The 24,134-nt window shown below is 36.6% G+C and overlaps 12 protein-coding genes across 12 annotated transcripts; 3 read left to right on the top strand and 9 right to left on the bottom strand. All coding sequences in view use genetic code 12, as the record gives it.

Annotated features, from left to right (window-relative positions):
* Window positions 1-122: 122 nt before the first annotated feature.
* On the bottom strand, window positions 123-1,643 carry GCD1 (Translation initiation factor eIF-2B subunit gamma; the record flags this gene model as incomplete). The annotated part of the gene is made up of 1 exon (XM_001525385.2): window positions 123-1,643. The coding sequence occupies one exon, from the start codon at window positions 1,641-1,643 to the stop codon at window positions 123-125; it is 1,521 nt and encodes a 506-aa protein (XP_001525435.2).
* A 522-nt stretch (window positions 1,644-2,165) lies between these two features.
* On the top strand, window positions 2,166-3,470 carry RPT4 (26S proteasome subunit rpt4; the record flags this gene model as incomplete). The annotated part of the gene is made up of 1 exon (XM_001525384.2): window positions 2,166-3,470. The coding sequence occupies one exon, from the start codon at window positions 2,166-2,168 to the stop codon at window positions 3,468-3,470; it is 1,305 nt and encodes a 434-aa protein (XP_001525434.2).
* Window positions 3,471-3,677: 207 nt separating this feature from the next.
* Window positions 3,678-4,694, bottom strand: MRPL40 (39S ribosomal protein L40, mitochondrial; the record flags this gene model as incomplete). Its single annotated transcript, XM_001525383.2, has 1 exon — window positions 3,678-4,694. The coding sequence occupies one exon, from the start codon at window positions 4,692-4,694 to the stop codon at window positions 3,678-3,680; it is 1,017 nt and encodes a 338-aa protein (XP_001525433.2).
* A 557-nt stretch (window positions 4,695-5,251) lies between these two features.
* CDC31 (Calcium-binding component of the spindle pole body (SPB) half-bridge) lies at window positions 5,252-5,945 on the bottom strand (the record flags this gene model as incomplete). The annotated part of the gene is made up of 2 exons (XM_001525382.2): window positions 5,252-5,289; window positions 5,405-5,945. The coding sequence occupies 2 exons, from the start codon at window positions 5,943-5,945 to the stop codon at window positions 5,252-5,254; spliced, it is 579 nt and encodes a 192-aa protein (XP_001525432.2).
* Window positions 5,946-6,467: 522 nt separating this feature from the next.
* Window positions 6,468-9,230, top strand: PVL30_002857 (uncharacterized protein; the record flags this gene model as incomplete). The annotated part of the gene is made up of 1 exon (XM_001525381.2): window positions 6,468-9,230. One exon carries the CDS (start codon window positions 6,468-6,470, stop codon window positions 9,228-9,230), a length of 2,763 nt encoding a protein of 920 aa, XP_001525431.2.
* Window positions 9,231-9,361: 131 nt separating this feature from the next.
* Window positions 9,362-10,735, bottom strand: SPT14 (Phosphatidylinositol N-acetylglucosaminyltransferase GPI3 subunit; the record flags this gene model as incomplete). The annotated part of the gene is made up of 1 exon (XM_001525380.2): window positions 9,362-10,735. One exon carries the CDS (start codon window positions 10,733-10,735, stop codon window positions 9,362-9,364), a length of 1,374 nt encoding a protein of 457 aa, XP_001525430.2.
* A 615-nt stretch (window positions 10,736-11,350) lies between these two features.
* MEX67 (nuclear mRNA export, poly(A)+RNA binding protein) lies at window positions 11,351-13,306 on the bottom strand (the record flags this gene model as incomplete). Its single annotated transcript, XM_001525379.2, has 1 exon — window positions 11,351-13,306. One exon carries the CDS (start codon window positions 13,304-13,306, stop codon window positions 11,351-11,353), a length of 1,956 nt encoding a protein of 651 aa, XP_001525429.2.
* Window positions 13,307-14,276: 970 nt separating this feature from the next.
* DAP1 (Dihydrodipicolinate synthase) lies at window positions 14,277-14,759 on the bottom strand (the record flags this gene model as incomplete). Its single annotated transcript, XM_001525378.1, has 1 exon — window positions 14,277-14,759. The coding sequence occupies one exon, from the start codon at window positions 14,757-14,759 to the stop codon at window positions 14,277-14,279; it is 483 nt and encodes a 160-aa protein (XP_001525428.1).
* A 988-nt stretch (window positions 14,760-15,747) lies between these two features.
* NAT5 (N-acetyltransferase 5) lies at window positions 15,748-16,275 on the top strand (the record flags this gene model as incomplete). The annotated part of the gene is made up of 1 exon (XM_001525377.1): window positions 15,748-16,275. The coding sequence occupies one exon, from the start codon at window positions 15,748-15,750 to the stop codon at window positions 16,273-16,275; it is 528 nt and encodes a 175-aa protein (XP_001525427.2).
* A 206-nt stretch (window positions 16,276-16,481) lies between these two features.
* On the bottom strand, window positions 16,482-18,590 carry SEC63 (secretory subunit; the record flags this gene model as incomplete). Its single annotated transcript, XM_001525376.2, has 1 exon — window positions 16,482-18,590. One exon carries the CDS (start codon window positions 18,588-18,590, stop codon window positions 16,482-16,484), a length of 2,109 nt encoding a protein of 702 aa, XP_001525426.2.
* Window positions 18,591-19,399: 809 nt separating this feature from the next.
* Window positions 19,400-21,172, bottom strand: ADE17 (bifunctional phosphoribosylaminoimidazolecarboxamide formyltransferase/IMP cyclohydrolase; the record flags this gene model as incomplete). Its single annotated transcript, XM_001525375.2, has 1 exon — window positions 19,400-21,172. The coding sequence occupies one exon, from the start codon at window positions 21,170-21,172 to the stop codon at window positions 19,400-19,402; it is 1,773 nt and encodes a 590-aa protein (XP_001525425.1).
* Window positions 21,173-22,237: 1,065 nt separating this feature from the next.
* Window positions 22,238-22,852, bottom strand: RPL15B (60S ribosomal protein L15B; the record flags this gene model as incomplete). Its single annotated transcript, XM_001525374.1, has 1 exon — window positions 22,238-22,852. The coding sequence occupies one exon, from the start codon at window positions 22,850-22,852 to the stop codon at window positions 22,238-22,240; it is 615 nt and encodes a 204-aa protein (XP_001525424.1).
* Between the last annotated feature and the right edge of the window lie 1,282 nt (window positions 22,853-24,134).

The raw sequence follows: 24,134 nt of genomic DNA, 5'->3' as shown, positions 1-24,134 counted from the left end.
TTTAAACTAGGGAAAATTGAAATTTTTCATGTCAAGAATAAATCGAGTAATCATCTACTTTCTCTTCACTATTTATCTATTTCTATATTGTTCCTGCCATTGTATCTGTCTTTTTTGGTGTTTCAATAATCAAATAAACCATCTTCGTTACCCGTGTATTCGTCTTCAAATTCACTTTCTTCTTCACTAGTTTCATCGTCACTTCCAGACCCTGAAGAGCTTTCCTCGCTCGATGAGTCTGACATTAACGCAAACTCGCCATCCTCAACATCACTACCTAAATTCTCTAAGCTCAAGCACAATAACGTGTCTCCCTTTGATTGAGTATTGGCAACGACTTCATTTGTTGATTCAACATATGAGTTGGTCAATTTGGACTTGGAGTGAATAATTGCATTGTGTCCAATTATACAATTGTCGAGTTGCACATCATCTTCAATAGTGACATTATCCAAAATAAGTGAGGCATTGATCCTGACTTTTTTGCCGATAACGCATCCAGAACCAACAACACTCTTTTTGATGTTAGTCTTTTCACCTAGCTGAGTAGAATCAGCAACTAAAGAATCGGCCCCAACATGAGCAACAGCCTTACCTTTGGAAGCAATTTGTTGCTGCGATTGTTGTTGCGATTGTTGTTGCGACTGTTGCTGCTGCGTTTGTGTTTGCGTTTGTGTTTGCAATTGGTTCCTGCCACCATTCATTGCCTGTTGCTTCATAAAGTGTCTATTTGCCTCCATCCACACAGGTAAATTATTGACTCTATAAAATAATGCCTCATTTGGAATTGTAAGAAGGCCAACAGTTTCTTTGCTTTCAGAATGTCTCCATGAGCGTCTCGCAAGGTCACGAACAACTTTGTTCACATCACGTTTTTGGAAATATGCTTCACTGAATTTGTGGCTATCTTTTTCAAGCACGTCAAAAATTTCTCTCGAACCCATGAATATTCCACTATCAAGTAACTTTGTGCTAATAACTGAATTAGGATATGTGAAACACATCTTGCTACGTATCAGGAGCACCTTTGACATATCCGTATCTTCCTTAGTGTATTGGTCCAAGAGGCACGAGCCCATCAAGCTATCATCCGAATAAACTGTATACTTTTTAGGAAAAACCTTCAGCTTCTTATCCTCAATGTCTAGTTGGTTTCTGTACGCCACTGTAATTCCTAATTGATTTGAAGGTCGATTCCTAAACATTTCAATAAGTACTTGAGGGGGTAGATTGGTTATAAAGTCACACGAAAGGATAATAAAGTTTTGTGTTTCGATTTTGTACTTGGATTCGGTACAAATATTGTAAATCGCCTCTCCGCTGTGATCAGCAGTGATGCCCATTAGATCAATGGATACATTTGATGTCGATGTTTTGTCATAATCTTTCAAATCTAAAGACAGATTAAGTCTTTTTTCATTTTGAAATGCATCGATTTCTGTCTGGACTTGCTCTGAAGATTCTTGCGAAGTAACAACAAGGATTTTTGAAAAAGATGCAGTAAAACACCAATCTAGAACATATGTGAGGATGGATTTGTTTGCAACCGGAATCAATGCTTTGGGTAAGCCGGTGGATCTTGTTTCTGAGAATGGAAACAAAGCTTTCCCGTTTCCACAGAGTATAACAGCTGTGAATTCCATAACCAATCAATCGATTATACTATCAACTTCTTTGTGTTGTTAATTGAATTGGTTTTGATGTGTCCTTTTTCTAACACGAGAGATGGCTTTCATGCTAGTTGGGAAGCTGATGACTCTTCTTTCTCTGCCTACTTTTTTTTCTCTCTCTCTCTCTCTCTCTCTTTCTCTCTTTCTCTGTCTCTACCAGGATAGAGAAACCAAACCAAAGGAAAAAAAAAATTATTATAATAATATTAATAATTGAAAAAAGACATAGACAATAAAGTAGAATTTAACTACGCTAAATAAACAGTTCAACGCTCGCTACCACTTGCTACGTGATAAAGCGAAAAACTAGCTTTCGCCACTAACAATTACGACCACAACCACGGCCACAACTACATCCACTACTCCTACTATCGATTTTACTGTTAAACACACTTTTTTGTTGGTTTCCACACAACTACTACAAAACAAAACAACATTCACAGTTAACACATCAATTTGGTTTTCTCTTCTTCTTTTCTTTTGCACGAAACCACAATGAACGCAGATGAAAACGATCCTCTCTTAAGAGCATTGAACGAGGATGGCGAGTCTGCCAATGCAAGACACAATGCAGAGCAATCCTCTGGTGGACAAGATCAACAATCAGAACCATCTGGCCCAACCCAGAATGTTGATCCCGAAAGAGAAAGAGCACTTCTGAAATTTAAAGATAAATTGCTTGAACACAGAAAATGGGATGCTCGATTAAAAGATTTGCGTTTGAGCATACGAGGTCTCGAAAAGGATTACGACAAAACAGAAACTGATATTAAAGCGTTACAATCCGTAGGACAAATCATTGGTGAGATCTTGAAGCAATTGGACGACGAGAGATTTATTGTTAAAGCCTCGAGCGGCCCGCGTTATATCGTTGGATGTCGTAATACTATCAAAAAATCCAGTCTAAAGAATGGAGTCAGAGTTGCCCTCGATATGACAACTTTAACAATTATGCGTATTTTGCCTAGGGAAGTCGATCCATTGGTTTACAATATGACTAGTTTTGAGCCAGGTGAAATTTCATTCAATGGAATTGGTGGTTTAACCGAACAAGTTAGAGAATTGCGAGAAGTGATTGAGTTGCCACTTAAGAACCCCGAATTGTTCATTAGAGTTGGTATAAAGCCACCCAAGGGTGTGCTTTTATACGGTCCTCCAGGTACTGGTAAGACGTTGCTCGCAAAGGCAGTTGCAGCTACTATTGGAGCGAACTTTATATTTTCTCCAGCATCGGGTATTGTTGATAAATACATTGGTGAAAGTGCCAGATTGATCAGAGAAATGTTTGCTTATGCCAAAGAGCACGAACCATGTATCATATTTATGGATGAGATCGATGCTATTGGAGGTCGTAGATTCAGTGAGGGAACATCAGCCGATCGTGAGATTCAGCGGACATTGATGGAGTTGCTTAATCAAATGGATGGTTTCGATACACTTGGACAGACCAAAATTATTATGGCGACAAACAGGCCAGACACATTGGACCCGGCACTTTTACGAGCTGGTAGATTAGATAGAAAAATTGAGATTCCATTACCTAATGAAGCTGGAAGACTTGAAATTTTCAAGATACACACTGCTAAGATTTCTAAACAGGGTGAATTTGATTTTGAGGCCGCCGTAAAAATGAGTGATGGTTTCAATGGTGCCGATATAAGAAACGTTGTTACCGAAGCTGGTTTCTTTGCCATAAGGGATGATCGAGATTATATATTGCAGAACGATTTGATGAAGGCAGTGAGAAAAGTTGCCGACAACAAGAAATTGGAAGGTAAATTGGATTATGAGAAGCTATAAAATTCGCAATTGAATTATGAAAATTAACTTTAAAAGAATAATTGATTAGTTCTCAGTCTTTTTGATTCATTCCTATCGTCTGACAAATATATATATATATATATATAAATATATATATATTTAAATGTAGAGCAAAAGTAAAAGTAAAAGTTAAAAAAAAAACCCCTAAATATAATGTTTCATCTCTATTTACAGAAAGAATGAGTTTTAGATTTGTTGCTCTTTGGTTTTTACTTCGGTAGCCAGCGCAATTCCAAAATCGGTATTGGAACCAATTTTGTCTACTTCTCCGTTAATAGCAGACATTGTCTCCTCATATCCACGAGTCTTCATCTTTGACAATTCTTCCAAATGCATACGCAACTCTGGACTCTTAATCTTATTCATATGCTCAGCCATCTTCGAACCAATAAAATCTTGAACCTCTTCCGACAATGGTTGTAAGGTTTTCTTTGGCTTTTCAGCTTCTTTGGCCAACCAGATTTTTTGCTCTGTAGTTAATGGCATTTCAGGACCATTAAGCTTGGCAACTTGTAGACCATCAAGCGTTCTTCTCTTGTATTTACTGTATGGATTTCTCAATTCGTTGACTAATGATTTTGGTATCGTTGATTTTCCAATCGTGTTAAATTCAAAAGTCTTCTCCCTCATAACTTCTGGAGAGGTTGACAACTCACCATCCTCTACTTTCTGTGGTTGTGGCCAAGGTAATTCATAGTCGTGGTGCTTGATGTATCTACGAGGTACCCATTGATTAAACCTTTCGTCAAAATATTTTTCACCCATTTCCACCTCTTCTGCAACAACATAAGATATTTTTCCTTCGTCATCTTTTTCCTTACCAACAACTCTAACTTGTTTTCTAGGAATAAAGTCAGGAAAATCAAAAACGTGCGAGGTTTGACCTTCAGGCCAGAACGGTTTAGGAATCAATTTCTTTGAGGTAACATTCGCCAAGGAAACAGTGTCGTATTGCGGACTGTAAGCCAACACTTCAAGAACTTTGCCTTTATGAGGTCCCTCTGTGACATAAGCCATATCTCCCTCCATTATACCTGCTTCAAATCTAGACTTTTGATCTCTTCTAGGCACTAGATCTGGGTAAAAGCCTTTGAAACCAGGCAAAGCTACTTTGTCCTGCTCTTTGGCAAATTGCTTCTGCAAATATTTAGGTAGCTTTGAAACATCCTTCACATAACGTGATTTCCCCGTTGTCCAAGACATATTAGTAAATGGTACCGTATGGATGAAAAGGGTATGCTTTTATAAATATCAGAATTATGTCAAGGTCAAGTTAAATAATTCGACTGTATGTGCAGCATTTTTCTTTTTTTTGTTTTTTTGTTTTTCTTTTTTTTGATTTTTTTTTTTGATTTCTCAATAGGTTTAGCAAAGACAACCAGATTTTTGTACACAAAACCATCAAATGTAAAAAAGACCTCTTTGGGTAGAGAAACTCGTTTGAACGTCAAGAGTAGATGAAGTCCACCGCTACAACTTTTAACATAACCTTAGTAAACAAAAGAAGTGAAACTTTTGGAAGAATAATAATAAAAAGCAAGCAAGCTCTGGAGATATAATTGCTCAATCTGGTTCAAGTTTTTTTTGGCTCTTGTTTTCTTTTTATACTTTTTATTTTTTGGATTTTCATATATGTATATTACAAATCAACTACTAATTCAAACTTTTTCTTTATAATTTCTCTTTCTTTTCTTTTGTTTTCGCCTTTTATTAATGATTTACTCTAGCACAACTTACCTAGACTGGTAATTAACATTAATTTATTCAGTACAAATTCGTATAAATTCTTCTTCATTGACTAAAATTGTCGGTTAGTATTGAGATCGTTTCGTAGAGAAAATAAAATGGTAAATGGAAAAGCTAAAAAGAGATGTTTGTTGCTCCAAAAAATTTGCTGATCCTGATATACATACTTCCTCCGTCTTCATCTAGATCGAATTCTTCAATCATTGCTTTTAGTTCCTCGTCGCTTAAGTTTTCGCCCAAATCTCGCGAGATCTTCTTAAGACTTCGTACACTTATCAATCCAGTGCCCTCTGTGTCAAACAATTGAAAAGCACGACGAATCTCTTCTAATGGATCCCGTTTCAATATCATTTCGCCAACTACTTTGAAAAAATTCTCATACGATAATCGATGCGAGTCATTGAGATCATACTCTCGAATAATGTCTAGAACCTCGCGTTTGCTTAAGTCAAATCCTAGCGCTCTAAAAGCTACTTTTGTTTCATGGTAGTCAAGTTGTCCATCACCATCCATATCAAATAACTGGAACGCCTCTCTAATTTCCGACTTCTGCTCCTCTGCTAGTTCTTGCTTCACATTGTTGTTAGAGTTTATGTGGTTATTTGTGCCGCTAAAATTCCTAGTGACCGAGCTATTGGCATTCCCATTACCGCCGCTGCCACCAACGCCGCCGCCTAGCGATGTTATTCTCTCTCCTCTGTTAAACATTGAATTGATTTGAAGCTTTCCTCTCTATTGTTTTGGGCCTCGAATAATGTGTAGAGCACTTTATTGAAGTTTGTTCCTTAATAAATATTGCGTTGTGAATATCGTTTTTTTTTTGGTTTAGTATTGTTTTGTTTGTGTGTGTTAGTGTGTGTGTGTGTGTGTGTGTTTTTCCCTTTCTGCTATCTAAAAACACAAGTTGCGTAGAGGAGAGAGAAGGTTAAATGAAGAGTTAATAATCCAAGTAAATACATACATCACCACGCGTCTCACACTGATGATATTAATGAAAATTGTTATTCTAATCTATATTTTTATATGCTAAGGAATAGCGGCTTTCATCGACCTTTGAAACTAAACATTTCATAAAACTTTTTTGATACAATCATCTACCAACCCCATAACTATCTACTTAGATACTTTTCCACCTGCCGTTTACACTTTTTGCAGTCTTTTTCTTTTTTTTTCTCTCTTTCTGCCCCCCCTCATCCTCCTTGTCACCACAGGCAAACAAAGATATGTTAAATGCAATATAAGATCGGTCAGAAAGTTATTGTACGTGATGAACCTGGTGTCATCAGATTCATAGGAACTACGAAATTTGCTCCGGGTATTTGGTTTGGAATTGAACTAACAAATCCAAATGGGAAACATAATGGTTTTGTACAGGGCATAAGCTACTTTACTTGTTCCAAAACCGATGGGCTTTATGGGGTATTTGTTAAGGAACGATTATTACAATTAGCTTTTACACCTGGGTCGTCATCGCCGCTGTCGTTAATAGAGACTGAATCTTTTTCCTCAAGCTCAAATATAGATAGGCGCTACAATATGGATAATGTTTTGACTAGTCCTCCATCTAATCAACGAAATGACGATTCCATGGATTATGATAAATTACAAGCTACTATAGAGATGCACCGAAAAGATAATGAGTACCTTTGGGGGTTCAAGCTTCAACTAGAGACAAAATTGGAACAATTACAAAAAGAATATTCGACTCTTAAGGACAAACATGCAGCTGCGTTGGAAGAGATTGAAATCAATCAGGAGTTGGAAAAAGAACTCGATAATATTGATATTGAGAATTACACTGCACAGGATCTAAAAATTCTTATTTCGAGAAGCAAAGCAGTCGAAGCATCTTTGCATCAGTACAAAGACAATGAACGTCAAAAGGATATTGAAATAGACACATTGCTTAAAAAGTTGAATGAAACTGATGCCAAACTAGCTCAGACAGAAGCGCAACTATTTTCCAAGGAATGTGACATTGCAGCACTAAAAGAAAAGATAGAATTTCTAGCCGATTTGGAGTCGATGACTGAGCAATTGTCACTCGAAAACAACAATTTAAAAAGGTCACAAACAGAGCTCAGAGAAACTATAAAGGAAATGAACGAAATACGGAACTTGGACAAAAACTTAGAAGCCCATTACGACGCAGTTGAAGAGCAACTAAAGTTGGAAATATCTCAACTCAAAGACGAATTATTTGCGGAACGTTCAAAGTATAAAAATTTAAAGGAAACAATTGAACAGAGGGTATCAGATGGAGCTGGCTCACGTCAATACTCGGTTGCTCCTCATGTTCATATTCATTCGTCAACTGGAAGTGGGAAAGATTTTGAATTTGAATTTGGAGATGGAAATGGAGATGAAAATATACGCAAAGACAAATTTTATTTCCAACAAGAACTTCACGAATGCGAACTGAAATTGGCTAATCTTCAAATCAAACTTTTACTAACTCAAAAACTATACAAACTTTCCACTGAAAAATTTAAAGTGGCTAGCAAGCTTGCTCAACCTGGTTTAAGAAGAGAGTATCTTGATTTGTTGTACGCTCTAAAAGAAAATGCAGTTGTCATTGATTCGATACTTCAACTGGAAGTTCTTGCAGCTAAGCAGCAATATGATACCTTTTTGGTAACATTTTTAAAAGATATTGTAACATTTGCAATTACACTCTTGGAATACAACTACAAATCGTCAAAATGTTCAGACTTATCCACAGAAATTTCGAGTTTGCACAACTACATTGAACCTTGTGTATCAGCTCTCCTGAATTACATAATTGATAACAACACTGATCAGTTATTACATAACGATTTGTACAAAAGTATACTTGATAGATTAATTGAATGCGCAGCTATCATTTGCAATATGTGCAGTAAAGTAGATGATCTTATCCTTCATACGACAGTACAGATAAGACTAATCGCCTCATCCGTTTCAGCCACTTGCAATTATCTTGCTAGTACAAACTCGTGGCAGCAAAATTCAAGCAATAAGGGATTATTTGATATTTTCAAAAAGCTTCAACTATTTCACCAAAGTTTAACTCAAAACTTTTCTCTTGTGATGAAAGAGGATATTGATATATATTTAAATGGTTTTCAAACAGATTCTTGCGCTATCATGAATTCTATTTTGGTCTTTGTCGACATGGCTCATACTGGAACTGAATCAATGGATGACAACGACACGTGCTTAAAAATTGGAACTTTTATAAAACAATTTCCAACTCTGTATGAAACAACTTTGAGAAAAGTTGAACATATTTCTACGTTGACGCAAGACGATCTATCCGATTCAACGCGTTCAATCACTAACACTAGTAAATTACTAGAAGAGAAGTTGTTACAACAGGAACAGGAAATCAATGTTAGGGGTAAAACAATTGAAACTAAGCAACAAGAAATACGAGACCTTCAATTAAACATATCTCTCCTCGAGAAAAATATGCGGGCAATGACCAACAAATTTAGCAAAGATATATCCACATTCCGTGACCAGTTATCGTTAGCTCAAAATAAAGTTCAACAAAATCAGGAAGAAATTTCTCAATTGCAGACTGAAAATTATACTTTAAAGACAAATTTGAATGCGGTGGAGGACGGGATGCTTTTGCAGCCTACAAGTTTGAGTACTCTCGAATCGCAAATAGCGTACCATGATAAAATTAAAAGGTTGGAGACACTAATCGATTTGAAACAGAAGGCAAAACAGGAAACGGTCATTGCTACACCTTTAACTTTTCAAAGCAGGAAAATTTCATCCAAGCGATCTTGGAACCGTGCAGTGGAAATTAAAGTACTCGCTAATCAAATTAGAACCCTTGCAAATCACGTCAAACCGATGCAGATTGGCCTATTACATCGAAATGGTGGTAATAACTCCTGCTCTAGGTCTGCTGCGTATTCAAGTACATGCTTTGAGGAGCAGTATGCAAAGTATAATGCTGCAAAGAGGAACCTAATAAAGAGATACCAGTCAACTCAATAGATATTTTAAACAATACTATTTTGCTGCTGCGGCTGTTGTTGTAGTTGTTCTTGTTTTTGTCTCTGTCTTTCTTTTATCTTCATTTCATTCATATCTTTAATATCTTCAATAATCTTTATATCTTTCATTGATCAATTAGGTTGGTAATCTTGTTTTTTGTTTTTGTTTTTTGGCCATTTATTAGCCATGTCAATATGACTAGGAGGATATAGCCAGTTCAATATTGTATAAATAAATATATCCACAATAACAATCAAGACATATAATTTACCTGCAATAAATCCACAGGTATAATACTTGTGTAATCTGTCCACAAGTGGTTCATTTAACTCATTCATGTCCAAGGAATTGTAAACATTTTCTGTCCGAATTGCAATGTCACTCCAGCTGTACATCTTAGTAACAATATCGTGAAATCGTGACGTGTCGATTTCACCAGACCGGATCCTCCTAATCGAGTCAAGTGTAGTTTCCACCAATGAGCTTTCTTCGGGATCTGCAAAACTAGTCATGTCAGAAGGAAGAACTTCGGGAATTCCACCTACTCTAGTCGTGACTACAAATAAACCACATGATGCTGCTTCTACAATCACTGTTCCAAATGCTTCCGTTAGGGAAGGATGCAAGTATATATCACCTCGAACCATAACGTCGCGCACTTCTTCGTGTCTCACGGCTCCGATCAACTCGACTCTTTCCTGTAAAAAATACTTTTCTCTCATTTGCTCCAAATCTAGAAATTTTGGACCGTCTCCGGCTATAATGAATCTCACATTTTCATCTGCGAGACAAATTTTTGGAATGAGAGCATTTAGCAAGTCAGCACCTTTATTTGGAAACAATCTCGTAATAACAACTATTGTAACAAGTCGTCTGTTGTTGTTGTTGTTGTTGGTGGTGGTGGTTTCATTCGTGATCTTATCTACTTCAGGTTCTTCCATGTCCATCTTTTTGCTTTGCGCAGGTTTGAAATCACTTGATATAACAGCATTGGGGATCACAGAAACTTTGGAAGGTTCAATGCTCCCTCGTAAAACTGTATTTTCTTTACACGTGTGGCTCACACAAATAACATGACCAACATCACTAACGGCAAACTTCAACACTTTGTTCCCCCAAATAGAACCAAAATCAGCAAACCCAAAAAGGGAATGATCGGTAAGAACTGTTCGTAAGCCCATTGTTCGTCCATGAAAAATGGCTTCATGACCCAAAGTACTCAACAGCCCATGGCCGTGCACAATATCTATTTTCTCACGTACGAATATATTTCGCAATATAGGAAATGCCGAAAACACAGTGGGAAATGCAGATGAGCGGTAGAATACAAAAAAGGGAACATAGTATACTTTCAATCCATTGGTCAAATATCGTACCCCAGTACGATCCCCATATGCGTGTGTGATGATCACAACAGAATGACCTAAATCAATGAGTTTTTGCGAAAGGTGATATACATGAAATTCAACACCACCAGGCTGCGGATAGAAAAAGTCTGTGACCATTGCTATATTGAAGAAAGTCATGCTGCTGTTAGCTGATTGTCATCTTCTTATCCTTGTTTCAAGGTGAATTAACATAAAATTGTATGTTTGGAATTATTTTACTGCATTTAATACGCGCAGCTTGTATAATGAATACAGGATAGAAAGCGTGCATGAGAAAATTGCTCCTCAAAGAGTAAGATAAAAAAACTTGTAACACAACGGTAAATTAAAGTAAAAAGAATAAAAGAAAAAAAATTAATATATATATATATATTTATATATAAAAATAAGAGATTGAAACCTACAGAAGACGTTGATGAGAAAATTAAGAACTGAAAACAAAGAAAGCAAAAGAAAAAGAAAAAGAAAAAGAAAAAGAAAAAGAAAAAGAAAAAGAAAAAGAAAAAGAAAAAGAGAACTTTTCTTAATCGTATCCCAAAAATGAATATTATACATCAACTTCGACAGTTGTCAAAGTCTTCTTTGACATTTAATTTAATAATTTCATTCTTTTTTTACTTTTATTTATTTTGTTTATTTATTCAATACTACTTCGGGTTTATTTTTATTGTATCTTTTAAATATTCTTCGTATGTACGTACTGTTACCCAGATTAGATTAGATAAGATTAGACTAAACAAACGCGTCACTTGGTAAAGAGCCTGCCGAGTTTTTAAAATTCACTATGCTTTGCTCGTAATTCCATGCACTTTGCTCACAGAGCATCAATGCGTATTGTAAATTAAGTTTCGTCTCGAGAATTATCTTTACTAATACTTCTTGTTGCAAAGGTTGCAACCTGGTCTTTAACTCTGCGGGGAGGTCATTCACAGTAGGTGTGGCAGAAGGTGCGCCAGCTCCAACACCAACACCGGCATTAACACCACCATTCGTTGATGGTACTGGTTGAGGACTCAAACCAGCGATTGGAGGTATTGCGTTGAGTTGTGGAGCACCTACTGGAGACGGATGTATTGGGTTGGGTACTTGTACTTGTGTTTGTTGTGCTTGTTGTGCTTGTTGCAACTGCTGTGGCTGTTGTGGCTGTTGTGGCTGTTGCTTCCATGGTGAATCAGACGTATAGGGTCTTATCAAAAGCAAATCACTTGCCACAATCATACTCCCATTAGGACCAGGGAAAACCAAGAATGTCCTATCAAAGTTTTTCTTTGACAATGCAACCTTCTTGGGCCGGTTATAACTTTGATATCGATTTGAATTACCGCCTCTAGAATGCGAATCTTGGTGTCCATGAACCTCTGGTTGCGCAGTCTCTTCGAATGAACCATGTATAGTTATCAAGATACCACCAAGAGGTGCGAACTTGTAGCATTCCATACTAAATTCCTCGGGTTTATTCGCTATATCATGTTTTGTCTTTGGCAACTGCTGAAATTGTTTATATATGGCTTCAGGACCTTTGGCTACTTTATCCGTTCGCGTTTTTGCTGATGAAATACGCGCCAAATTTCTCGAGTTGCTGAGGTAGTTTCCATAATCTGTTGATGCGTTGCTATTGGAATCATCTATCAAGAATGGGTGTGACGAGTCTAACTGCATGGAGAATTGTGATTCGCCTTGGTAGAGCACCATTAAATTGGCACGATCACTATCCCATAAGTTCAAATAATTAGTTATGAAATTTGTTGATATTGTTTTCACTTCATCGTCTTGGAAAAACATTGTTTGTGGGTTCTCAAATGGGAATGTAGTATTGACATTAAGAATTTGTTCATTTCTCAAAACTTCTCCATTCAACACAACGAGCCTGGGAAAACTTTTCATCAACTCTAGTTTAATACTCTGTATTTCAGTGGGATTGGTTGTTTGCACTAATGGATTATTGAAAAGTACAAGCTCGCGAAGAAAATTTAGCTTGTGTCTCCAAGTTTCAAAAACTTTGATTTTTGAAAAGCGATTATTAACTAGCGAGAGGTTTTGTAATCGAGGGAATGTTTGTGCCATGGAACTAAGTGATAATAAATCACTCAATTCGTTATTTGATAAATCTACGCTCACAACATCGAGTTTCAAGTCCAGAGCTATTTTCATCAATGCTGGGAAGAACTTCGACGTCAAAGAAACGGAGCCAAAGAAACCCTGATTGTTCAAATTTGGATCTTGTTTGACACTACTCAAGTTTAACATTCGCAACTCCGGTTGGTACCTCGATTTCAAAAAATTGGTAATTGTCTCAATCGTTGAACCTGAACCAGTTGAAGAGTTACCTCCCATCTTGTCCAGCAATGCTGAAGGTCCTTTGGTGAATCTCAACGATTGGCCTGCAAACTTGACACCAGACCAATTCACCAATTCGTTCGCTTGAGACTCATTTCTCACATAGCCTCGTAATACGCCGGTGTTTTTATCCACCGAATAGTTGGATACTGTGACTTTACATTTTCGTGATATAAAATTGATACATTCAGTCAGACTTGCGCCGTTCCAACCCATTATTTCGATGGGGTATGCATTGGCTGCAGCAAACGAGTCAACATTTTGCTGGTAATTCGCCGATGAGTTTCTACCTTGAGAGTTGTGGTAGTTATTGTTGTATCCACCACCTCGTCCTCTTCCGCGGTAACTCATTTCCTGTTACTGGATTTTGCTGTGATGTTGATGGAAGTGGTGGTAGTTGTAGTGTTGGTGGTGATTGTGGTGGTGGCTTTCTTGTATTTAAAAGTCTTAAAAGACATGATAATAAAAAAAAAAAAAGAGTAGGAACAGAATCTCCTTCTCTCGATGGAATCAACACTAATGGATTTCGCTACTTTTTTTTTTCTCTCTCTCTCTCTGTCTACTAACGGTACAAAATAACGTAACCAAGTTTGCGTGAGAAAAGAAGAAAAACAACAAGTACAAAAAAAAAAAAATGGTCGCAAAAATTATAAACACAGTCAACTTAGCTGGAGATTTTCCCATCTGATCAAGAAAAAGCAAGAAAACATTTAGGTTTTATAATACGAAAACGAAAAAGAAGTGAACAATAAAAAAAACAATAGTTTCATTGGTCTCTAATGGAAAACTATATAAGAGCATTACTGAAGAACGAATTTGATTATTTGTAAATATTTTAAGAGCCAATGCAACAAAACTAAATGTAAAATTGATGAAAAGAAGCAAATAGATAAAGAATAAGAGTAAAGAGGGGGGGAACGATTTGAATTGAGAAAGTTAAAGTAAAATGGTGGAGGAAAAGGGAAGAGGGAATGGGGAATGGGGAATGGGGGAGAGAATGAAATAGAAAACAAAGTAATACAATTACACAACACTCATCAAGCTACGGACATAGACGCCACTGTTTATTCTTGCGTGAATTTCAAATTATAAATCACTCATTTAATATGCAAAATGATGGTTTATGTGAATAAGTTTGTTACGCTTTCAAACTGGTTGTCTTTCATTTCATCATAAATTCCATAACTTCGAAAGAACTGTATTTCACTCCACTGTACGCTCAGTTCAGTTCAGTTCAGTTTAGTTTCGCTACACTCCTTCTCATCGATACTTTCTCCCTTTTTTCTGCCGTTTCTTCCTTGCTGCTTGCCGTATTTGAGAATTACTCAGGAAGATTATCCTCTCCGGTAACTGTACCATTTTCATGTAAAGTACCAACAACTTTGTATCTGTTTTCAAAATGCTCGTCCCAACTTTCCAAAGATTCCAATTCCAACTTTCCCAAATCTTTCAAATCATCAATGGGTTGGTCAACAGGTGTTAACACAGCAGGATCAAACGAGTTCAAAGCCAATCCTCTTGATGCATCTCTTCCGGCAAAATTCTCGTATGGACCACCTGGACCATAAAATGCAGCTCCTTGCGTTACATCAAAAACACGATTCTTAACTGCAATGAAAATCTTGTTTGAATCCTTGCCATTGAACCTTTGTAAAGTTTTGGGAGTGAACTTTCCTTGAACTATAGTTTTTTGGTTCAAATGGTCACTCGCTGATAGAGGGTTGGCGCTTTCGGACAAAAACTCTGTGAATATCTTGCGAACAAAAAATAGTATGACGAGAACTACAATAATTGTGGTAATCATCGTGACAATTGTGTATTCTCCTTTGGTTAGTTTAGTGTAGTAAAGCTTGTTTGGGCAAACTGATATCTGGTTTTTAGAATAGTTGGAACCTTCAAGGCGAAAGAACAAATCACAGGCGAAGAAAACGTAATTTTTCTGTGTCTTTCCAAAGAAAGGTGGTGCACTCAGTTTATGTCACCCACAAGAACCACGCCTAGAGCTCTATCTTTCTTTTTTCTTTTCTCTCTCTCTCTCCCTCTCCCTATCTCTCTCTCTCCTCTTTTGAGTATATATGTCACCCCTCAATTGAAATGAACTTAAATCCGGAAAAAACGGATTTATATTTGACTTTTGTTTACTTTGCGTATATAGTACAATACAGAGAAATGAACAAGAAGTTCTTAGTTCCCATAAATATGTATGGGGATTTTTAAAGCTCTATATTTTTGCATATGAACATAGCCCTTGTCACGTTTTGCATCATATCTTTAGTTATGCTTGTGATATGTTCAATTGCACTCATAATCTATTGATATAAATCTTCGCACGCTAAGATGGCACTTGTTCTATACTCAGGCTAGGAAATCAAATGTTTCATCTGCGAAACCAATATACTCTTACACAGGACGTAAATTAATATTGCCGTACTTAACTTTGTTCAAATTCAAAAGAATAGAAAAGAAAAAAGAAATGGAAAAAGAAATATTGTCAAATTCATTGATACACTTTTTTCTTTACACGCTTATATATAAATATGTAATACAATGTTGAGATATCAAGTCTCGATACTCAGAGAGAGAGAGAGAGAGAGAGAAAAAATAACCCGACACGACACAACACGATACGACTTGCGAATAATACTAAACTTGGTACTTGAAATTTCCAACCAGATACACATCGTTGTGGAAACCTTATTGAACCCGTGCTTATCTGAACCACCTTCGTATAACTAGAAGAAAGCAAGAAAGTTAACAAAAAAAAAAAAAGGAAAAACAGTATCTAGAATACAATGGGAAGAAACATAATAGCATTAGACGAACTTACAGTGAACAATGTTGGTGTGTTCAAAAAGATCAACGAAGTGACACTACCGTGCAAATATCCTGAGACTTGGTACGATCAAAGTCTCAAGTCCTCAGACACGGTTGTCCAATTAGCATATTATTCTGAATTGCCAGTCGGTGCAATTAAAGCACGTGCATTCAATAACACGCACCCTACTACATCGCCAAATTTTGAAGAATTACTAGCTTCTAGCGTGTTGCAAAAGACCCCCAATTGCATTTATATTGAGAGTTTTGCCGTTTTGGAAAAGTACCGAGGATTGGGAATTGGACTGAAATTATTGGAGTGGGTTATTGAGCAAACAAAGAAAAAGTTTATTCATGAGATTATAATTCACGTACATCAACTGGATGAGAAAGTGATATCTTGGTACAAGAAGAGAGGTTTCAAGGAAGGCGAAGTGGCTAAGGATTATTACAAAAATCAAGGATTGGACAAACCAAACGCTGTGATTTTAAGACTCGAGGTATAAAGGCGTGGCAATTAAGCTATTCAAAATAATAAAATATAGAAAAAAAAAATATAGAAGAAAAATATAGAATACTCTAAATGAATGCTTTGGTGGTTATCTAAAGCTGTATATAGTTTGATATGTATATATATATATATATAGATATATGGATATATAGATATATATGTATGCATTAATGCATTCTAAAAAACAAAGCCTATCTATGCTCATTTTGCTTCATCCTCTGCCTCATCTTCTGTATCTGTATTGATATCGGTAAACACCTCTTCCTCCTCCTCCTCTTCTTCTTCTTCTTCCTCGTCGTCTCCTTCATCCTCGGAACCTTGTTCATGAGCGGATCGTTTTCCAGCCTTCGCCGACTTTTTGCTCATTTCTCCTCGCAAAGCAGCTAAAGCACCTGCTAGACTATCTTCTTCTGGATCAGAAATATCACTATCCGAATCTTCATACTCCTCTTCGTCAGAGTCTGCCTCGCTTTCCTTCTGTTTTGTTTCCATCAATTTCTTTACGCCAGCTAGACTCTTCTCTTTAGAAACTGGTGTCACTTCCAAGTCGATTGGAATATCAACATCTGCTCCATAATAAGTGCTATTCTTCATCACCAATCTATAATAAACCTTTCCAACATTTCCCACGGCAGTTGGTAATGGAAATTTGTAAGTACTGATTGTTACCTTCTCCCCCTTCTCCCATTCTTCCTGAGTAAGTTTCAAGTTAGATAAGTCAATCTTTTCCAAATTGTACGAAGAGCTACCATCAACTAATTTGTTTTCACTTTGAGATATCAAATAACATGACCATTTGTTTCTTACTGATTGTGGAAAGTATGGAGCATATGCAAAGGGTAAAGTTGGTTGCTTATCATTGACAATCATTGGGTTCTTCATGTACTCAAGTGTCTCTTCATCTTTTAACCTCTCATCGTCCCCATCTTCACCAATTTCCGGACACGATTTCAATCTAGGCGATTTAACCAAAAATTTAATGGATACATGCGCGTTTGAATGTGGAGGCACACCTTCTTCTCCAGGAACCATGACTTTTGCATCAATAACTCTGAGTGTAGGAAGCAGCTCTGCAATCCTGAGTGCTTTTTTCAAATCCGCCTCATTCGTGATACCAAGAGCCTTCTTTGCGTCATCTTGAGATAAAGTGAGCAATTTACCCAATTTCTTTACTGGTTGTTTCTGAACAACATCCTTGTCAACAAATGGAAGTTGTAAGATGTCTTGATGTTTCCCTGATATTGGCACTGCTTGGATCACTGCGCGTTTCAAATCTTCTGCAGCAAAAATGACTTCATGTAGTCTAAATGCAATTGCAATATCAATCAATCCATCAACCAAAAAGGGCAACATGGCGATTAGTTCAACTTTTTGTCTCTCGTGCTTATCATTGTTCAAATCAAATTTTCTATTCAAATGCTCTTCAACCAAAGCCTTCTTTTCCTTGAGACTGAGTCCGGGAAGTAATTCGTCAACTTCTTGACTTTCAAGAACATATTCCAAGATTGTGTCTGGAGTTATAATCTTTGCTGGGTCTTTATCAGCAAACTTGAGTACATAGTCACCAGCTGTTTGGACGTGTAATCCCTTTCTCGTGTGGCTCTTGACATTGCTCCACCATTTACCAACAATGATTGGTAAGAGCAATCCAATGAGAGCAAAATAAAAGACCACAACAATGGAAGAGTACTTGCCTTCCACCAAAAATTTGGGTAAAGCAATTCCATGCGTTATAGGTTGCTCACCATCAGGATGTCCATATCTAATAAAATTTTCTCTTGTAGCTTCATCGGTCAAAGCCTTGTACGCACTAGTCAAGCGAATATATTCTTGTTCCATTTTCAATCTTGCTTCCTCGGTAAGGTCCCTAGGTAACTTATCCGGGTGGTACTTAAGTGATAATTTTCTGTAGTGGCTTTTGATTTCCCTTTCACTGGCTGAGAAAGACACATCCAAAATTGAATAAGGATCAAACATTCCCGTCATGTTTGCTTCTTTGGTCAAGTATTTGCCAACGTAAATCACCAAGCTCCATCCAATGATGAGCAACACGAGCGTCTTGTTGAACACTTTCAGCGACTTTTTCTTGCTCTTATAAACATTGATTGCAGCCAAGTTGGGGACCCTGACTGACTCACCATTCTCTTTGATAGAGCCTTCAATTGTTGCATTGATCTTTTCGGGATCAGGTGAAAAAATACGTGTGGCATACTTAATTGTTAGAGGTAATAATACAAATGTTAATAATGCCAACACAAAAAAAGGCCAGGTCTCACCTTCCTCGTCATAATTGTATTCAGAAGAAGACATTGTTCTAGTATGTGTATGTTGTTATTATGTTCGCGGTGGCGGTGGCGGTGGTGCTGGTGCTGGTGATGGTGGTAGTGATGGTGCTGGTAGTAGTCTTTCCCTATGGTCCTGATGACAATGATGGTCTCGCTTATGGAAGTTATAGTATTGCTTAAAACTATTGTGATTCAGTGAAGTGGGGAGGTCAGTGGAATTGGAATTGGAATTGGATCTGGAATCTTAATTGTCAATGAAATTGGTACCAGTGTACTCTCCGGAAACAACACCGTTTGTACTTTTTTTTTTGGTCTTTTTTTTTTCAAATCGTCAATACCGCCGTTGACTTTTTTTTTTCTTCTTTTCTCCCTTTCTCTCTCTCCCTCTCTCTCATTCTCGTTGTACTTTGGGTTACCTGGCGCGACAAACTGACGTGTGCTAATGAGGTAGGTGTACTTAACGAGCATGTTTATTTATATATATATATATTTTTTTTTTAATATTTTTTTTTTATTTTTTTATTTTTTATTTTTTTTCTTTAATTTCAAAAAAATAAAAAAAATAGAATACTAAAGTAAAGGGTAGCGCTACTTTTCTCCACAAGTTTTACTACTTGAATTCTACTCTCTCTTAGTTTTCTTTTCCAACACTCTACAATATTATTTTTCAACTACAACTGTACTTTATTTGTAGTTGATTCTTGTTGTTAGATTGGTTTTCTTTTTTCATTTCCTAATTGGTTAAGATTCTTGTTTTTTTCTCTTATTTTCTTGATATCATTCATTCAATTATAAAGAAGTTTGCATATATTTAAAAGATAAATAACAACTCGGTTAGTGGTGGAAAAGTCTGATTGGGTTCTCAACGTAGACAATGTCATTGGCATCAGCAGCATTGAAAACAGCCTTGTCCATTACTGAACCACTTGGAGCAGCAATGAACTTGACACCTGATCTAGCAGCTCTGTAAACATTGTCTGGGAATGGGAAGAATGCATCTGAAGACAACGCAACATTGTTCAACTTGCTCAACCATTCTTTCCTCTCTTCTTCTGTCAATGGCTTTGGCACCTCTTCAAACTTGGACTCATATTCAGACTTTTCTGGTTCTTCGGTTGGGATTTGGTTGGAGACGTACAAGTCAATGGCATTGGATTTTTCAGGTCTCTTGACACCCTTGGCCCATTTGAAACCCAAAACTCTTGGGTGTTGTCTAAACCACCAGTTGTCAGCCTTGTCACCAGCAAGTCTTGTACAGTGGATTCTTGACTGTTGACCAGCACCCAAACCAATAACCATACCATTCTTGGCATAACAAACTGAGTTCGACTGAGTGTATTTCAAGGCAATGGTAGCGAGAGTTAAATCAATAGCACCTTGTTCGGTCAAGTCCTTGTTTCTAGAAACGATTTCCTTAAATGAAGATCCTTTGATGATGGCATCATTTCTCTTTTGCTGTAAAGTTACACCATAAACTTGCCTATTTTCCAAATTGTCTGGTGTAAAGTTTGGATCAATTTGTAACACACAATATTTACCACCTTTCTTCTTTTTCAAAAGCTCAAGAGCTTCATCCGAGTATCCTGGAGCAATAACACCATCAGAAACTTCCTTGGAGATGATTTGAGCAGTTGGCTTATCAACAATGTTTGAAAGAGCAATAAAGTCACCAAATGAGGACATCCTGTCGGCACCTCTCGCTCTGGCGTAGGCATTGGCCAATGGTGACAAGTTTTCAATGTCTTCAACAAAATAGATTTTCTTTTCGACATCTGATAATGGCAAACCAATTGCGGCACCTGCTGGTGAAACGTGCTTAAATGAAGCAGCTGCTGGCAAGTTTAAGGAAGCTGATAACTCCTTAACCAATGGCCAAGAGTTTAAGGCATCCAATAAATTAATGTATCCTGGAGAACCGTTCAAGACCTTGAATGGCAACTCACCTTGTGAAACAAAAGCTTGAGCAGGCTTTTGGTGTGGGTTGGCACCGTATCTCAAAGGCAATTGCGAAACATCTTCAGCATATTGCTTTCTGAAGAAATCGGAAATGGCAACATCGTAATCGGCTGTGTGCTCGAATGCCTTCAAAGCTAGTCTGTTTCTAGTTTCAGTAGTAATTTTCCCTTCTTTTAACTCGCTCAAAAATCCAGAGTAATCCTTAGGGTCGGACAAAATGGTGACTCTTTGGTGGTTCTTGGCTGCTGCTCTCAACAAAGTAACTCCACCAATATCAATTTCTTCAATTGCTTCGTCAACTGTGACTGCAATCTTTGAAACAGTTTCCTTGAATGGGTACAAGTTACAAACAACGTAATCAACCTTCTCGATTCCTTGTGCGGCCAAGTCCTGTTCGTCACTTTCCAAGTTTCTTGCCAAAATACCACCATGGACAGCAGGGTGCAATGTCTTAACTCTTCCCCCTAACATCTCTGGAGCGTGGGTGATTGAGGAAACATCTTCCACAGGGAAACCAGCCTCACGAACCAACTTGGCGGTACCACCAGATGCCAAAATACGCACATTAGCGGCAACCAATCCCTTGGCAAGATCCAAAAGACCAGTTTTGTCGTAGACTGACAAGATAGCTGTTTGCTTGTGCTCGGTCATTTTCTTTTATATATGTATATATATATATATATATATATATAATCTGCTTTGAAATTTATGCTTATTAGGAATGAATGCTATCAATCAATTCTAACAACAAATGTAAAAGTACTGTTGTTTCGAAACCTCTTGTGTTTTCTTTGGCAAATTATTTCAGAAAACCCAAAGAAATAAATATATATATATGAATATATAAAGGAAAAGGTATTGAATAGTGAAAGAAGCTAATGGAGAAAGAAAGCTAATTGATATTTGCAAGGAAAGAAAAAAAGGAAAAGAATAAGAAAAAGTAAAAAGAAAAAAAGTATTCTTCAATTGATTTCGTCGAACAGCTTGAGATAACGTGAGACCCAAACTTGATTAGAATGGAGAGTTGATACGCCTTCTATTTTTTTTTTTTTTTCATCTTAGGGGAAACGGAGTAAAAGCGAGAGGACAAAAAAAGAAAGAAAGAAAAAAAAAAGGAAAAGAAAAAAGAGAAAATGTAAAAGGAATTAGATTGCGTCTTCTTTGTGTTCATATTTTCTCTACTCACAAATTTATTTAATTAGTATTGACTCCTTACATCCAATATGAACCATAACTTAATTAACGTGTGATTGTAAGTAAAGACAGAGTAAAATTAACAATATAGGAACGATGACTCAATTTATATAGCTAACACGATGAATGGCATAGTCCACGACAATTACTTTGGTACATGTTACTGTAGATCCAACTACTATTTAGTAAGCATTTGAAAATAAGCGTAATTAACTTGCATCAATGATGGAAGAAAATCTACCTTTTCAACCCTGTTTCGAAACAAAAGATGAAAATTAGTGAAATGCAAAAAAAAAAAAAAACAAAAAAAAAAGAAAAAGAAGAAAAAACCAGTAAAAACTTAGAGAGAATGAAGGAAAGAAACAAGAATACATATCAAAATGCAAGTTTAACAAGATCAGCACAGGAGTTACTGCTGCAATATATTTTTTAATTCACTATGTATAGAGTTTCATACAAGATATTAAACAGCCAACAAAATTTTGTGATAAAAACTTTCGCAGCATGAGCTCAACAACGAACTTATGATCTGTATCTCCACAAGGACAAGGTGTTGTGCTTCTTCCAGGTGTGTCTTCTACCGGCTCTGGTCTTGTTGTACAAGTGACCCTTGTTGATACCTCTGGATTTCTTACCAGCAGAGGTAAGACCTCTAGCTTCTCTGTGTTTGTGAACAGCGTTAGCGATCCAGTTGTATCTTGGGTCTCTTCTGATAGCCTTGTGTTGAGGATCAACCAAGATAACTTCAAAGTACTTGTAGGTGGAGTCTTGGTTAACCCAGTATGAGTTCAAAACTCTCAAGTTAGCAGCTCTTCTACCAACTCTTTCCTCGGCAGTAGATCTCAATGATTTTTGGTATTTCAAGTGGTTGACACCTTGGTTGGTTGGCTTACCGTAAGTAGCACCCTTTGGAACTGGTCTCTTTCTACCACCTCTTCTGACTCTGACTCTGTAGATAACAAAACCTTGCTTGGCCTTGTAACCCAATCTTCTAGCCTTGTCTGGTCTTGATGGTCTAGAAGCTCTGTGGATGACATTCTTTTGTCTGTATTCCCAACATCTGACCCTGTAAAGGAATCTCATGACATCGGATTGCTTCTTTCTTTGCAACTCCTCTAAATATTTGTAGGCACCCATGATTGACTAATTGACTATTACTGAAGATGGTTGGTTATAAAAGGTAAAAAAACGAAAAAAAAAAAAAAAAGAGAAACTAAAACCTATTTGAAATGTTTTCTTTCCAATATTTTTTTTCAGATTTCTTGTCTCCCTCACTCTCGCTGTCTCACTCTCGCTCGCTCTTTCGATGGAATACTGAAAATTTTTTGATGAATCTCATTGTGACACAAAAATAGTTTCAGAGCACTAACTACAGGATCATACTACACACCAACAGAAAAAAGAAAATAAAGATACTAAATCCAACTCAATCAATCTACACCAAATCTTCCTTACAATGCTCTTCGCTTTCAACAAAGACTGACGTTATTATTGTCTGCTAGAGTTAAGGACAAGAACAAACTCTTTAATTCTGTATCTAGCTTTAAGTAAACAAATTCTCTTTGGAGTCCATCCCTTTTTTTTGTTTAGAATTGATAAAAGAAAAAAGAAACAAGAAAATGGAAAAAAGAGAAAGTAAATAGTTAAAGCCCTAGGTGTATGCACGTGATTTGCACGTTTTTTATTATTGATGACTATACAACCAAATAACAAACTGGGTTTGATTGTCAATTGAAATTTCTACCTCTTAACATAAGTTAGTCACAAGAAGTGGTTGGATACATTGGAATAGTCAACATTTGCAAAATAATAAACGTAACATGAGAAAATCACTAGTACTTGTTAGACTTTCAAGTATTGATATTTACTCTCTGCCTGTATCTCTCACTTATGTTTCTTTTTTAAGTTCTCGGTGTCTGTATACAAATATATATATATATATATATATTGTGTTCAAAGTCACGTGCCTGTGCATTCATAACACAGCGGTGTAAGCAGCATTTGTTTAAAACGAAATACTAACATCTACTGTTCTCTTGTTTGTTTGTTTAAACATGTAAGAGGTTTATAAATAAGTATATTAGAACTACTCAATGGCAAAGATGACTTCTATGCTTGATCTTTTGCTTCCCTTGAATGAAACTGGTTGCTTATTTTAATATATATATATATTTTCTTTTTTGGAATTGAGTTTAAGATTTTCCTATGTATGGATTGGTATTTATTTCCACACAAATTGATGCGTAATTTATGTGAATTACAAGTTAGTCTTTGAGCTACGATTTGTGTGTTTGATACTGAAAAATAATATTCGAAAAAGCAAAGTAGTATCTTGAATAAGTCTACTCCAGAACACGACTTGTTCAAGATGTTTATATTTGGCTTTATTAGACGAACAATTAATTAAGCATTCAATTTT

The sequence above is a fragment of the Lodderomyces elongisporus genome, chromosome 3, assembly GCF_030384665.1.
Source record: "Lodderomyces elongisporus chromosome 3, complete sequence".
NCBI classification, from domain to species: Eukaryota; Fungi; Ascomycota; class Pichiomycetes; order Serinales; family Debaryomycetaceae; genus Lodderomyces; species Lodderomyces elongisporus.
Note: the sequence above shows the minus strand (reverse complement) of the source record. Positions and strands in the feature narration are given on the sequence as shown.